The sequence below is a fragment of the Odontesthes bonariensis genome, chromosome 24, assembly GCF_027942865.1.
Source record: "Odontesthes bonariensis isolate fOdoBon6 chromosome 24, fOdoBon6.hap1, whole genome shotgun sequence".
In the NCBI taxonomy this organism is placed as follows: Eukaryota; Metazoa; Chordata; class Actinopteri; order Atheriniformes; family Atherinopsidae; genus Odontesthes; species Odontesthes bonariensis.
Window position 1 is genome coordinate 17,160,250 of NC_134529.1, and position 13,014 is coordinate 17,173,263.

At 44.4% G+C, this 13,014-nt stretch overlaps 2 protein-coding genes across 2 annotated transcripts; both read right to left on the reverse strand.

The window, feature by feature from the left end:
• Nucleotides 1-4,488: 4,488 nt before the first annotated feature.
• LOC142375443 (E3 ubiquitin-protein ligase rnf146-like) lies at nucleotides 4,489-8,533 on the reverse strand. The gene is made up of 2 exons (XM_075459462.1): nucleotides 8,338-8,533; nucleotides 4,489-7,162 (listed from the first exon to the last, which is right to left on the reverse strand). The coding sequence occupies exon 2, from the start codon at nucleotides 7,159-7,161 to the stop codon at nucleotides 6,091-6,093; it is 1,071 nt and encodes a 356-aa protein (XP_075315577.1). The 5' UTR covers nucleotide 7,162; nucleotides 8,338-8,533; the 3' UTR covers nucleotides 4,489-6,090.
• A 418-nt stretch (nucleotides 8,534-8,951) lies between these two features.
• On the reverse strand, nucleotides 8,952-12,715 carry LOC142375126 (R-spondin-3-like). The gene is made up of 5 exons (XM_075459056.1): nucleotides 11,656-12,715; nucleotides 11,124-11,315; nucleotides 9,824-9,964; nucleotides 9,559-9,705; nucleotides 8,952-9,479 (listed from the first exon to the last, which is right to left on the reverse strand). The coding sequence occupies exons 1-5, from the start codon at nucleotides 11,738-11,740 to the stop codon at nucleotides 9,286-9,288; spliced, it is 759 nt and encodes a 252-aa protein (XP_075315171.1). The 5' UTR covers nucleotides 11,741-12,715; the 3' UTR covers nucleotides 8,952-9,285.
• Between the last annotated feature and the right edge of the window lie 299 nt (nucleotides 12,716-13,014).

The window sequence follows — 13,014 nt, forward strand, 5'->3', positions numbered from 1 at the left end:
GACTTGTGCATCGAACTGGGACACAGCTTTTGTTAACTCGCAGATTGGCTCTGAACACACCACAGTGCTGTTACTGAGAAGAAAGTTACCGCAGCAGGTATGTTCGCGTCCATAAATCTTACCAAAGCAGATTTTTTCTTTTTTTTTTTCAAACACAGGCATCAAGTTTATCATCGGTAAATATCTCCTCATTTGGCTTTGAACCGTAAAGCAAGCCATGCAGTGCACATAAGCGGCAGGAACAGGGAGTCTCCATGGCACCAGCAAAGTCATAGATACCAAAATTCTCGGTAAGCACAAGGCAGCAGGCTTCACACTAAATTAATCTCACATTAGTACTGTATGACAGCGCAAGCCGATGATTGACGACTTGTAATTCATTTTGGCATTGGGAGCATAAATCCATGATGCAACGGTCTTCTTTTAGCAATGACATTCATAGCCCCCATTTATTAGAATAAGCACAACATTATTAACACACGACTACGGCACATTATAGTAAAGTATTCAACAATTCAAACTTAACGATTTAATATGACCCTAAGGTCGGTGGAAAATGGCAGACACTGCAATCGTGTGCACTTGCAGGCTCTACGTTTTTATGTTAAGTAGCACACAGAAACCAAAAATAAACTGTCCAATCATATCGCACTGTATTTAGAAATGGGGCATACCGCGTACTTTATGATTTTGGGCGTCATCATAGTAATAACATGATACGTTGCTGATAAAAATGGTTCAGTAGCACCAGGCTTAGGGAGGCATGTCACTTGATAGGCTCTAATGGTGTTCGGTCGATGAGAGTTACAGTAGGACTGAGGTCATCCTTGGCTCCTGCAACAGTGAGGTACCCCGTCTGTGAATCTCTGCGTTATGGTTTGAAATACTGATGACATACTGTACGCAAATTAATAGACAAAACATGCACAGCTGCAAGGCCGATCCAAAGAAGATATGCATGATATTAATGGGGATTAATAAAGTATAATTGAACCGATATATACGGCTACTGTTGTTTGAATATTTTTTTAAATGGAGCTACACATATGATGCTGCTGGATTTCATTTTTGGAAGAACTCGCACATTTTAAACGGGCACAGCCAGTCCACCTTGCTCAACAAAAACAGGGTTATAAATAATCCTCACATCAATAATGCTCAACTATGGGCCTCAGGGTGGCGAAAGATGCGAGTGTGACGGAACTATTTGCGGAAGGGCTGGAGGCAGGGAGTGTATTTTCTGTGGTGTGAAGAAGTGGGCTACAGGAGGCATTCTACCGGGATATTTGCACATATTTAAAGGGCAGCTATGCGCCTGAAAACATATAGCGCCGTTGTCTCCGGTCTGTCTGTCTGTTCAGCTGAGAAACTATGTCCGGCTGTATCATATACAGCATTCCCAGACTGGGGATAGTTTGACCCTTTTATAACTCACGCAATGAGATGCGCTGTGAGGTTGTCCAAAGCTTTAACTCAGCATGTTTCTTTGTCAGCATCGGCGTCCTTGCCCTTCACATTGTCACCCATCTCGTGTCCTCACACGCCCCCCCCACCCAACGCTCATCCATATATGTTTTCTCTAAATACAGTCTGTCTCCATGCCGCACAAATCTGTCAATGTGTTATGGTGTGCAGGGCGGGAGATGACCCACATTTTATGTAACAGACTATCGATGCATCTATAAAGTGTAGAGTGTTGCTGAGTGTCATAATGGAAAATCAAACAAAAAATAACCCCATGATGATGATGATGACGACACCCTCTTCTCTGGAACCCTAACCCAGCTACGGGAGTGAGGTTAATAAATGCAGTCTCATGTGTTCCCACGTGGGTTGAGCCCAGGCTGCCATTTTGGCAACTTTAATCAAAGCAGTTCTTGTCAATATTTTTATGTAAGCGGCGGACCATAAAAAGTATAGCGTGCATGTGGTCAGAAATGCAGAATTTCCCCCGACTGTGCAGCTGCGGTCAGCTTTAAAGAGAATTCTTGTGCATCGGAGCAGTACCAAACCCATGCCATCACTTTTTTTCATCCATAGAAGGACTCGGAGCGAACCTGTGACACTATTTCCACAGCGAAAGAAGAGGTGGAGTTAGTACAGCACTACGGATACTTGACTTTTCACCCGGACAGCAAACTTCACTTCCAAAAGGGGAAATGTAGAAATGCCAGGCCTCTGTACTTCGTAGAAGTCCCAAATTTTTCAGGAAATTCTGCACAGATCTTATAGTTCCTGGCACATCCACAGCCCTGCCCTGTTTTCTGTGCGCTTTGAGTCTGGAGTTCAGCTTGGCCATTTAAGCACAGACAGAGTTGCCTCGAAAACACTCCAGAGGGGTCTTGGTTGTATATTTCGACTCATTGTCATGATAGAGGAGGTCATCTAACTCTCTGGTCACTTCTTCAAGAACCTCTGTACATTTGGTTGTGTTCACCTTTCCCTCAGCTCTCATTAGTCTTACTTTCCCTGCTGCGCAGCGCCCCCCCCGTGTCATTATTCTTCCACCACCATGCTTCACTGTGGGAACAATTTCAGCCAGATGATGGGCAGTGCCTGGAGTTCAGCCCAGAGTTCAGTTGTTCGTCAAACCTTTAAAAGCCACTTGGTACACACCAAACAGACATTTACTATCACTTTCAAAAAATATTGCAATACAATTGGTGACATATTCTATAATGCTTTATCTCACCTTTATAAGTCAAAGTCCTTTAGGGAGGCTCAGTCAGTCCTGGCAGACCACAGCCATCCACTCTATAGTGAGTTCTCTCCACCAGGCCGTAGTTTAGCATTATTATTATTATTATTAGCAGCTTAGCATTTATTATCTTTTGTATATATTTCTTGTGATATACTCTTGTTGTAATGTTTTATCAAAGTGCAAATAAACCTATAAACTCTTCATGCATTTGTGACAATGGGATGTCACAGTTGCATCACGTTCAAATCTGCGCTGCACCGGTTTCTGAACCTGTTGCTCAACACTGAAGGCAGAAATTTAAACATTACATATAAGTGCTTCCATTCATCCGGTCACCACAGCTGTGCCGACTTATCCCTGCCATATAACTCATGAGTTAAAGACATGAATTCCAATAGGCGGGAGATAAAGATTAGAATATTTATGGCATAAGCATGTTTTACAGGCTGCTGCTGTAAATGACACCCGAGGATCCAAAAGCAGAAACACAACATCTGGCCATCATGATCTCTGACTGCGCAGCGCATGCACTTCTGTGGAAACTCTCCTGAGACGCGAGCCAAGATCTGGCCCATTAAGCCACGATTCTAATTCAAGTCACAGACCGACCGCACACACTGAGCTTGCGGCTTCTCTCCACTTGGCAAACGCGGCAGCTTCAGGGCCGGTGGTTTAAAAATCATTAAACTCAAGCACTGTGTGCTTCTGCTGATCGTTTAAAATTTGAGCCATTTCCCATGAAATTCACACCTGCGCAGAATTAACTGATCGCCTTTCTTTTGTCCAGAACAAATTAAGAACACACACTGTTCTGAAGGCAGTTATTGAAGGAAATGTTCAGTGTTGCTCGTCAGCCTTTACAATCAAGACTGCTTTTCTGCATCAACATCAACACGTGCATCGTAAGCACCAGCTTGAAAGGCAGCCTACAGATTTTACTATTCACTGTGCGCACAGAAAACACAGAAATGGGGCACAACAGCCTGTTTGTGTGGCTTCTCCGTCTCCCATTGGCAGATTTCCCACCAACTGAGTTGTTTGGAACTTGTTGAAGGCTCTCAGATTGGAGGTAGTTTCTTCATTTGTGCAACAGCAACACCCTGTGGACTACTGAGTCGCACTAGCGTGGGAATTCCCATGCTGCTTTGCGCGCGATTTCATTCACACTGCAAAGGCAGCCTGGAAACCACCGCCCTTATTTTTGCCTGAGTTAGGGAAGCAATCACAGAACGGGGGGGGGGGGGCGGCAGCAAGACGATGACGACGTCTATGCGCGACACCGAAGCTTGTAGAGTGTTAATCCAACAGAGTCTGCAGAGTGACCGTATATGCCTTCCACCCTCATATTAACTTTGCACAAACGACAATAATCTTTAAACGCCATCGTCTTCTCATACACAGTAAAGCGTCTTCTTCTTCCTCGTCGAATTTCTGTCGCTCTACATACGTCATCTGGTATAAGTGATACAATTGGCTATGAATCGCGCGCAAAGCAGCATGGGAAGAACCAGACGCCATTTGATAGACATTCGTAGCGCCCAATAAACGGCTCTAGGCATTCGTAAACCATGCCTCAAATACGAGAAAATGCACACCTAGTTCCCAGACCACCATCTCATCCAGATGTGGACGCGTCAGCCAGGCTAGAGTCGCACTGCATTTTGATCTAAAAATCACAATAGACAACGACCGCTTCTGCGTCTTTCCAAAAGAAAGTGAGATGTTTCACCTTCATCTCCGACTCCAATTAAAGCTCAGTTTAGAAACAGATGAAATCCGTCAGCAGGTTGATTTTAAATCATAAACACTTTTAATAACTTTGACAAAACACAAAAAGAGAAACACCACACAGACAATTGGTGGAGACAAACGGTGGAAAGGTCAAAAATGAGAGCAGCGGGAGCAAAAGGGGCAAGAAAAAGTGCGAGTGGCCCGAGCTCATCCGGGAGCGCGTCAATGCCGGCGCTTTGATAGCGAGCCTGTGGAGAGCGCTGCGGCAAGAAATAGAAATCCAAATGCGTCCCCTCTACATATATAAACCAATACTTTCCAGGGGATCTGCCAGTAGCTTTTCAGCACCCAGCGCTGCTCAGCACATACACGAGTTGTTATTTAAAAAAAAAAAAAAAAAAACTAGATTTAGACGCAAAATATGAGGGAACACAGCCTCCCTCTGCCTTCATACATCGTACACATTTACACACAAAGTTCAAACCAATTAAGTCACCTAAGCGTAGATATTATAAAAACTGATCAGCGCAGCAGGAAAAAAAAGCAGTTTTAACCCAGCTTTGTTACATTGGGTGCTACATTTAAGCTTGATTTTATTAAAAAAAATAAAATTGTTTTAAAGTGGAAAAATAAAAGGTCACAAAAGTATCAGCCGAATCAACGAGCTAAAGAGATCAGAGACCAAGGCCTCATTTTACATCTAAATGGTTGCAGATGTGAAGGCAGTGACGGATGGTGGTTTTTGGGCAACATTTAGCGACTCCATTGACAAAAAGAAAAAGGAATTTTACCTTGCAGAATATAGCAGGTGCTCATCTACTACTGCACCATTAAGTTTAATCTGTGTGTTGCTAATCACTGTGCTCAAAACTGGGGGCAATCTACTGTAGGGAACCGACTAATTAATAAAAAAAAAAAAAAAAAAAAAAACTTAACTGTCCCTGGAAGTTATTTGCATCAGCAGAAGTCGAACCGCCACAGAAAGGGAGTCTGTTCAGTATGCAGACGCTCCGCCATCGATCGATGACCCATGTGGTCTTTCTCTTTCTCTCTGGCTGCAATCAGACTTTAAAGCCTTTTGTATGAAAACAAGCTTGTTTTGACATGCATAACCAGCACTTCTGTACATTTATGTATGAAAACCAGTTTTTAAATAGGTGTTGGACAAAAAAACAGACAAAAGAAAAAGCTTTAAAACAGGTTAAAAGTCGCTTGAAATGTCGCTTCAGTGCTGTTACCGTTTCGTTTCTTTTATCCAGGTCCGAATGAAACACAATATTGGGTGGAGGACAGCACAGCCGAGTGAGTGTACCTAAGGTAAACTACCTTAGGTGTAAAGTCATTATATGCAAGCAGTAAGGAAACCTGACCTGTTTCCTGCTAACCGCCTTTAAAGACGGTTAAAGCTGCACAGTTTCAGTTGCCAGATGCGGATCTTTGATGAGTTTACTGAGACTGACGTAAAAAAAAAATGGGAAGAAAGCGATGATGGATGATATTTGGCACACGATCAGTGGAGGGAAATGCAATAACACAACAGCGGTACTTCTATTTCCACAGGACCTTCAGGATGCATGTTGGTTTTCAAACTTTTCTTTTTTGCTGAGCTGATAAAGAGTTTGAGAACTGTTATCTGAAGATAAGACGCCGCTGTGCGGTCACACTTCTGTCACAGTGCACTGTCCGTCAGGACTGCGAGAGCGGAGACTGAGGGCAGAGCTGGAAGGCATGCCTCGTGGAGGAACTCTGGTCGGCTGGCTCTCTCTCAGTGCCCTTTGCCTGGTTCGTCTTCGTTCCAACGGTTCCGCTCTCCCTCGCTCGCACTCTTTCTCCTCTTCACTCTCACTGCTCCCAGATGCAAACTCGTACGACTGTGGCTCGTCGTCTCCTTCCACCTCCTCGCCCTCTGGCTGACTGATGAGGAGCTGGGAGAAAGACTGTTCCAGGGTGGAAGGTGATGGAGACAGAGGACTGGTAAGATGGCGCCCCAGGAGTGTTTGGGGTCTAACAGGAGGGAGAGACACCAGAATCCCAAAAGATGAGGACTGCGGTTGGCCTGCAGAGTCTGATCCATCAGCTGAGCTGACGCGTTCTGTTGTTGCTGGGGCGACAGCTGGTAAAGCAGGGACAGGTCCAGGATCGGGCTCCAACCTCAATCCCGCCACCCCTTTTTTGGGGATATCGACAACATCCCTCTTTATCTTGCGTCTGCGGCCATGCTCATTCCTGCGATACTGCACCATATTTTCCAGATCGGCCACATAAAGAAACCCCGCAATCAGCATCTCTGTGCTCTTTCTGCCCTTTACAAAAGCCTCCTCCAACTCGCGGCTGGTTCTCTCGTCATACTGCCACCAGCCGTTGCGCCCCTCGTAGTACCATGCGTATTCTCCACGAGACTCACTCCCGCTTCGGCTCAGTCCTGCAGCTGCTGCCTTCAGTTCCTCAGGAGAGAGCAGAACCGGCCGCTCCAGGAAGTCCTCGGGGATCTCCTGCCGGCAGAGAGCACAGCGCTTGCTGTGCCACGAGGCACCTTTTACACACAGGAAACAGAAGACATGGCAGCAGGGGAGACGTACAGGATGGACGCAGCTCTGCAGGCAGATGGCACACTCCGGGGTGGTGGTGGTGGTGATGGTGGAGCTGGAGGAGTCCTCTCTTGCTTCGTCGAGCAGCTTGGAGGGAGCTGGGGCATTAACTGAAAAGTCCACTTCTCCACAAGCTGCCATGCTGCAGAGAGAATCAATCACATCAAATCAGGTGGGACACGCCTTTGACTGTACAGTTGAGGACTTGTGCACAAAACTGGTTTACTGACTCGGTTTTAAACATGGGAATGCCATTTAACGCCTCCTTCTAGTTAACGTGTAAATCTAACAGTTACAAAGTCTGTAGTGAGGCGACTTTGGGCTTGTTTTACAGGAGGCTCGTTTAGTCATTTAGAAAGTTTTGGGCTTAAAAAAAAAAGTGGACTTGCCAAATGGGCTTATTTCCAATGTGCATAATGTGCCTCTCCACTAAAAGTGAGAATAGACACTTAGTTTGTTGTAAAGACAGAGGATAAAATGACTGGATTTGCAAAATTACTAGTTACTGTGTTTACTATTAGCCTGTAAAATTCATACTGACAGACTGAGCTTCCGATCTACGACATTTGGTATAACTACACGTGAGGCAGCAGTCTAGTGATAAATCCCACTTTGGGATTATCACTATGCGTGGCTTATACTCATAAACATAAGTTTAAGAATAAACTGATTGTTTTACCAAAGTACTCCGCTGTATGCACGTAGAGATTTTTTTTTAAAATAGCCCCAGTCTCCATCACACACAGTAGGTAAGCGCGGCTGCTGTAGGTTCTTACAAAAAACCAAATGGCTTTATTCGGGGCTAAATTTCATAGACCTGGTTGCTTATCTTTGGCACGAGATCTGGCAACCCAGGCGTTGCTCTGTTGCTGCTACTTCTGGGAACGCCCTCGTTCACATGCAACGCCAACTTCTCCATTAAACCAAAAGTCTCTCTATAAATGCAATTACTCTGGTTTAGCTAACTCGTATGTCGACTTTCACGAAACGTGGAGCACCCCCGATTATTTTCCTCATTATTTTATTCAAATAAATGGCATATCAAGGGCCTTTTCTCTGTTTAACAGTGCTAACGTACCCGCCTTCCCTAGCTTGCTGCTAAGCTAACGCTAGCTGATTTGCAAATTAAATGAACACTTTTTATTTTTTCCTGATGTTGGATGATTGTCTCCGTGTTCTGAAGTACCATTATAACTGACTTAATATCACTTGAGGTCAAATATTCACCTTGCTGCCGTTAACTTGACAACTCCAGTAGCATATTTTTAGCCTGTTAGCTAATAAGTAGCTCTTTAGTTTCTCTATGGATACACTCACCTGTGCACGGGGAGCCTCTAAAAGCGTCTTCAACTAAAGCGGAGATGGAGATATTTATACAGCTGTATTCACATTTGGTTGTTCAGTAATTTATGCCGAGCAATGACAATGGTGCTGCGTTATTTGTGCCCTCGGAGTGGCAGTCCAGCCCTGGGCTGATTTCTGTGCGCCTGGATTGACCTCAAACCCACCAGCATACTGTGTAGATCTACTGCGGCTGCGCACTGTGCACCATCTTTCCACTCCATCGTGTGTTCTTATTTACTTGTTAATTAAAAAGTCCAGATGTCCAGCAGATGTATAAAAAGCTCCCAACTCTACCTACGAGGATCAAGACTTAATAAAGAAACAAAATCATAAAACACGCAGTTGCAGAAGTTTGTGGCTCCTGCAACTCCCAGATTGTATCTTGCAGATGTTTTGTGTCATTTCCCTTCTCACTGTGGGGCTTTTATTTGTGTGTCTCATGTAGGTCATTTTGTGGTCACTTAATCTCTCTGTGGTTCCTGGTAATTTTTGTATTAATTTGTGATCATCACAATTTTAATTAAGCTGAGCACCACTTGGTAGCTGTCCTGAATTATGCCTTTGTTAGGAGGTGAGATATAGACCTCTTTTCTTGCGTACAAATTTTATTTACATCATATTATCAAATTAAGAAATGCCTCAAGAGCCTTTACAATCTGTACAGCAGCAGACACCTACAGTCCACTGACACTCACCTTAGAAAGGATTCCGCTTCAAGGACAGACAGACATGCAATATATGTGTATACAGGAGAGCATTTACAATATGAACAATCAGGATTAAATAGCTAGAAGTTTTAAACATCTTTAAGCAACATCTGGGTGTCAATATTAGATCTGTAAAACACAGTAGGGTCATTTGTTTGCAAAAAAAAAAAAAACCTTTCGCAAGAATAGCAGGTTGAATGCTTCCAATCAAACATCACACCTTGGCTTTGTGTCTCTTTTTGACAACACACTTCCTGATCTCTGACACATGTGGACAGGGGTCACCGCAGGCGCTTGGGGAGCGCAGGACTTGTCGGGTGCGCGCCTCCTCTCCCCTCCGGTTGGCTCTCTTGTTTTCTTTCTGAGCACACTGACTCCAACCTGTCCACTCTCCAACCTCACAGTCAACTTGAAGAGACAGCAAACAATCAGAAAAACACTCGGTGGGGGAGACTGGTGAAAACGGGAGGAAGGGAATAAATCTCACTTTGAGGGATGCACTGCATTAATGGTACATCTGGCTCAAACCCTCTCGGACAGATGTGGTGGCACTGACCGTGGAGATGGTACATGTCGGCGTGACACTTTGTGCACGTGCCGCTCTTCACGCACAGCTCGCAGCCTGCAGGGCATTCTGACAAAGATAAGACACACATTACAATGCAGAGTGCTTTTGAAAAGGTGGAGAAACTAGTTTCAGCGATGCATGGAAGCTACATGCTCCAGATCCATGATGTGGAAAAGCTCCTTACCTGTGCACTCTTGCAGTTCCGCATTTGCTGTCCAGCCCTTTGGACAACTGCTTTCACATTTGCCTCGGAGCAGGAAGTGGCCCGGATGGCAACGTGTGCAGAAAGTTTCACTGAAGCAGGAAGCGCAGTCTGCCTTGCACTCTGCAGGCCAATGGGAATGAACCTTGGTCAGTGCAGAGTGACCACAGTGTTTAGTTTCTATTGAAACATGTCAGTTTTAGCACAGAGTGCTCTGTGGTTTGCAAGTATATTCCCATGTATTGTTAAAATAACGGTCATCAGAAATTTCGGGCTTTCAGAGATTTCTTTGAACTGACTATAGAACATCTTTAATAGAATATTGTCTGGATATCAGACAAGAATTTGGTTAACAAGTTCCATTTTGGGGTTTTGTGAAATAAAAACAGGTCAAAACTCTTAATGCACCCTCTTATATTATCATCCACCAAGGCGAATGTCTGCCAGGCACTGGAAGCTGCTGAAACACCAGCGTCTGTGTCTCATAGCCCGTTTTACTTTGCCATGAACTAAGAGGGTAGCGTCCAAGAACGAAGCCACTGCTCCAGACTCGACACCATCAAGCTCGACTTACGTGTGCAGCTGTTTGGAATGAAGGAACAGCCTTCAGGGCAAGCTTTCTGGAAAAATGCAATGTAATGGTTCCAGTGAACGCTTGAGATGTTTAGTCACAATGACCAGAGGTACCCGGAGTAAAGCACCATGCTCCGGGGATGATTTGGTAACCATAAAACTAGATGATGGCACAAAGTGAATGGCAAAACGAAGGTCTGAGGAATATCCCATAATTTTTCAGCATATATGCTCAAAGTTGAAACAGATAAAAACACACTTCAATACTGGCTGCGCAATGGATGAGGCGGTCTACGCCACGGTGCTATTTTTATTTTTTTTTTTACAAATTTGGACAAGAAGAATTATCAATTATCCACTAGAGCTCTTCCATAGAAGCCTGCTTATGGCTACCAAAGGCATCTGGTCAGTGTGAAACTTGTAAATGGACATTCAGCCAAGTATAGTGGAGTTGTATGTTCATTTTTAGCCCTTTGTAGGTTTTAGAAAAACTCAGAATAAAATAAAACTTGAGCTCCAAATTCTGGTTCTTTCTTTCTACTAAATATGAGCAGGAATACAAACATGCTGCCCTTGTAAAATAACTATTAAGAGAAACAACTGAGAGCCCAATATAGTCATGCTGTCCATGCTGATCATGAGTATATACCAAATTTGTTACCATATGCACTTCTTCAAATGCATCCACATATCAGCCACTTGTACCTACTGGTGCAGGTGCTGATGTGTGGAGAGCGCGTGCCAAAGTGACCTCGCGGACAAGAGGACAAACACGTCCCTTTCTGACGCATCCCGTCCAGCTCCAGGTGGAAGAAGAGGCGTGGTTTACAGGACAGACAGCCGTTCAAGGCTGAGCATGTCGCACATCCTGTCTGACAAAGCATGCTCGATGAAGAGCTACCTGTTGAGGATTTAAGGGAAACAAGGGTACAGATTTTACAAGTGTGTGTGTGTGCGTGTTTGTGGGGCTGGACGTTTCAAGTTGATAAAGTCCAACTATGAAAAAAAAAGTTTGGTTATCTATGCCCCATTTACAACATGCACATTTTTCAAACGACTTGGTTTTCCGATGTAAGATCCTGGCTGTGGAATGTGAAAGAACACACTTATTTATTCTCCATATGCAGTATCTGCCTACTCTGCCATCTTCTGCAAAACAATGATGGGGCACGTTTCACATGCCGTAGCTGACTGTAATATTGAAAACGTGTGGGTATGGAGAGTCATGCTGACATACTTACGTTTCCATCTCAGAATATTCGGGCCGTCTTGGCCATTAGAAAGATTCATTAGGTGCAGAATCCAAATCAGCGATGGTGTGTGCATTTTCCTTTTCCTTCAGTTCGACATTAATCCAGTCAGCAAAGACGCCGCGCCTCCTCATGCCCCAAATCCCATGGTCTATAATTGAAAAGTTGGTGCAGTACTCCCCAAGTCATTCAAATGGACCCACGTAGATACTCCAACTTGGGTAACAGAACAGCAGCTGAGAGCAGAGATGTTTTCTCGGGGGGGGGGAAAAAGCAAAAAAGAAAAGAAAAACTCCGGAGCATTCCTTGAGATCACTCGAGCCGCCAGAATGCCATGGAGAATGCAAACAGAGGAGCAACCATCATAAGATAGTCGAGTGTAAAGTTTGGGTAAGCTGCTGTGGGCTCTTTTCTTGCAAGCTTTCACAATCCCAGCCACTCCTCTCCTTCTTGTTCAACCCTCCTCCTGATCCATTATCACAGTGGCAGTGTCTCTTGCTCTAAACCGGCACACATAAAGTGACTAATAACGCTGCTCTTTCCAAATGACGAATCGGCTCACTCGACATATTCCTCCACGTCTGTGAAACACTCTGTACTTATCGGCCATCTAAAGCGTACCTTTCTGATTTTAATTCCTGCTCCACTGGGAAATCCGTCTCCCTAATTTCATTCCCCTCGGGTCTTTGAAACGCCCCTCAGGGGGAAAGCATCTGTGCTAACTTTACATCTGAATCCAGGACGTGGAGATAAAAGCAGGATTTTTGTGACATCAAACGGCCACTAATTAAACTCAGATGCAATTTACAAAATATAACACCTCCGGCGAACATAAACGGCATAAACACGTGCACTAACAGCCAAAGATCTTTCTATATCGCCTGGGGGAGCTCTATATTCGCTTATGACCAACACATGAACCAACCGCAAGACTCCTCAGTGTCAGACCGCTATGCGCAAGAAGACATTTTTCCATTTTTTCTTGTTTTTTCTATTGTCAGAACAATCTATAAAATCTTTAAATTTTCAAACCCTTACTAAATAGTTTTGGTAAGGGTTTACAAACCCATAAACCAAACCAGCTTTGGTCCTCACGCCTAGCCAATTATCAAGTGACCGTAAAATTAAATCAAGATAGGCCTCTAACAAGACTTACAAGAGACTTTGAGGAGTGGAATTCTCAGCATGACGTTGTAAAACACAACGAGAGTTAATGGCGAGAATACAATTACTGGAAAAATCCAGCATCGACCCATTCTCACGCTAAACTCATCAAATACCCGGCTGGTCGGGAGCCTGCCAGGCTGGTTCTGAACGCAGAGGGTACCCAAAGAGCGTCACTTTGAGACG

Coding starts and splice junctions, on each gene's coding strand:
- LOC142375443 (XM_075459462.1), bottom strand. CDS start 7,161: ATGGCAGCTTGTGGAGAAGTGGACTTTTCAGTTAATGCCCCAGCTCCC.
- LOC142375126 (XM_075459056.1), bottom strand. CDS start 11,740: ATGCACACACCATCGCTGATTTGGATTCTGCACCTAATGAATCTTTCT. Junction 9,965..11,123: donor ACACATCAGCACCTGCACCA/GTAGGTACAAGT, acceptor ATTGGCCTGCAG/AGTGCAAGGCAGACTGCGCT. Junction 9,706..9,823: donor GGAACTGCAAGAGTGCACAG/GTAAGGAGCTTT, acceptor TATCTTTGTCAG/AATGCCCTGCAGGCTGCGAG.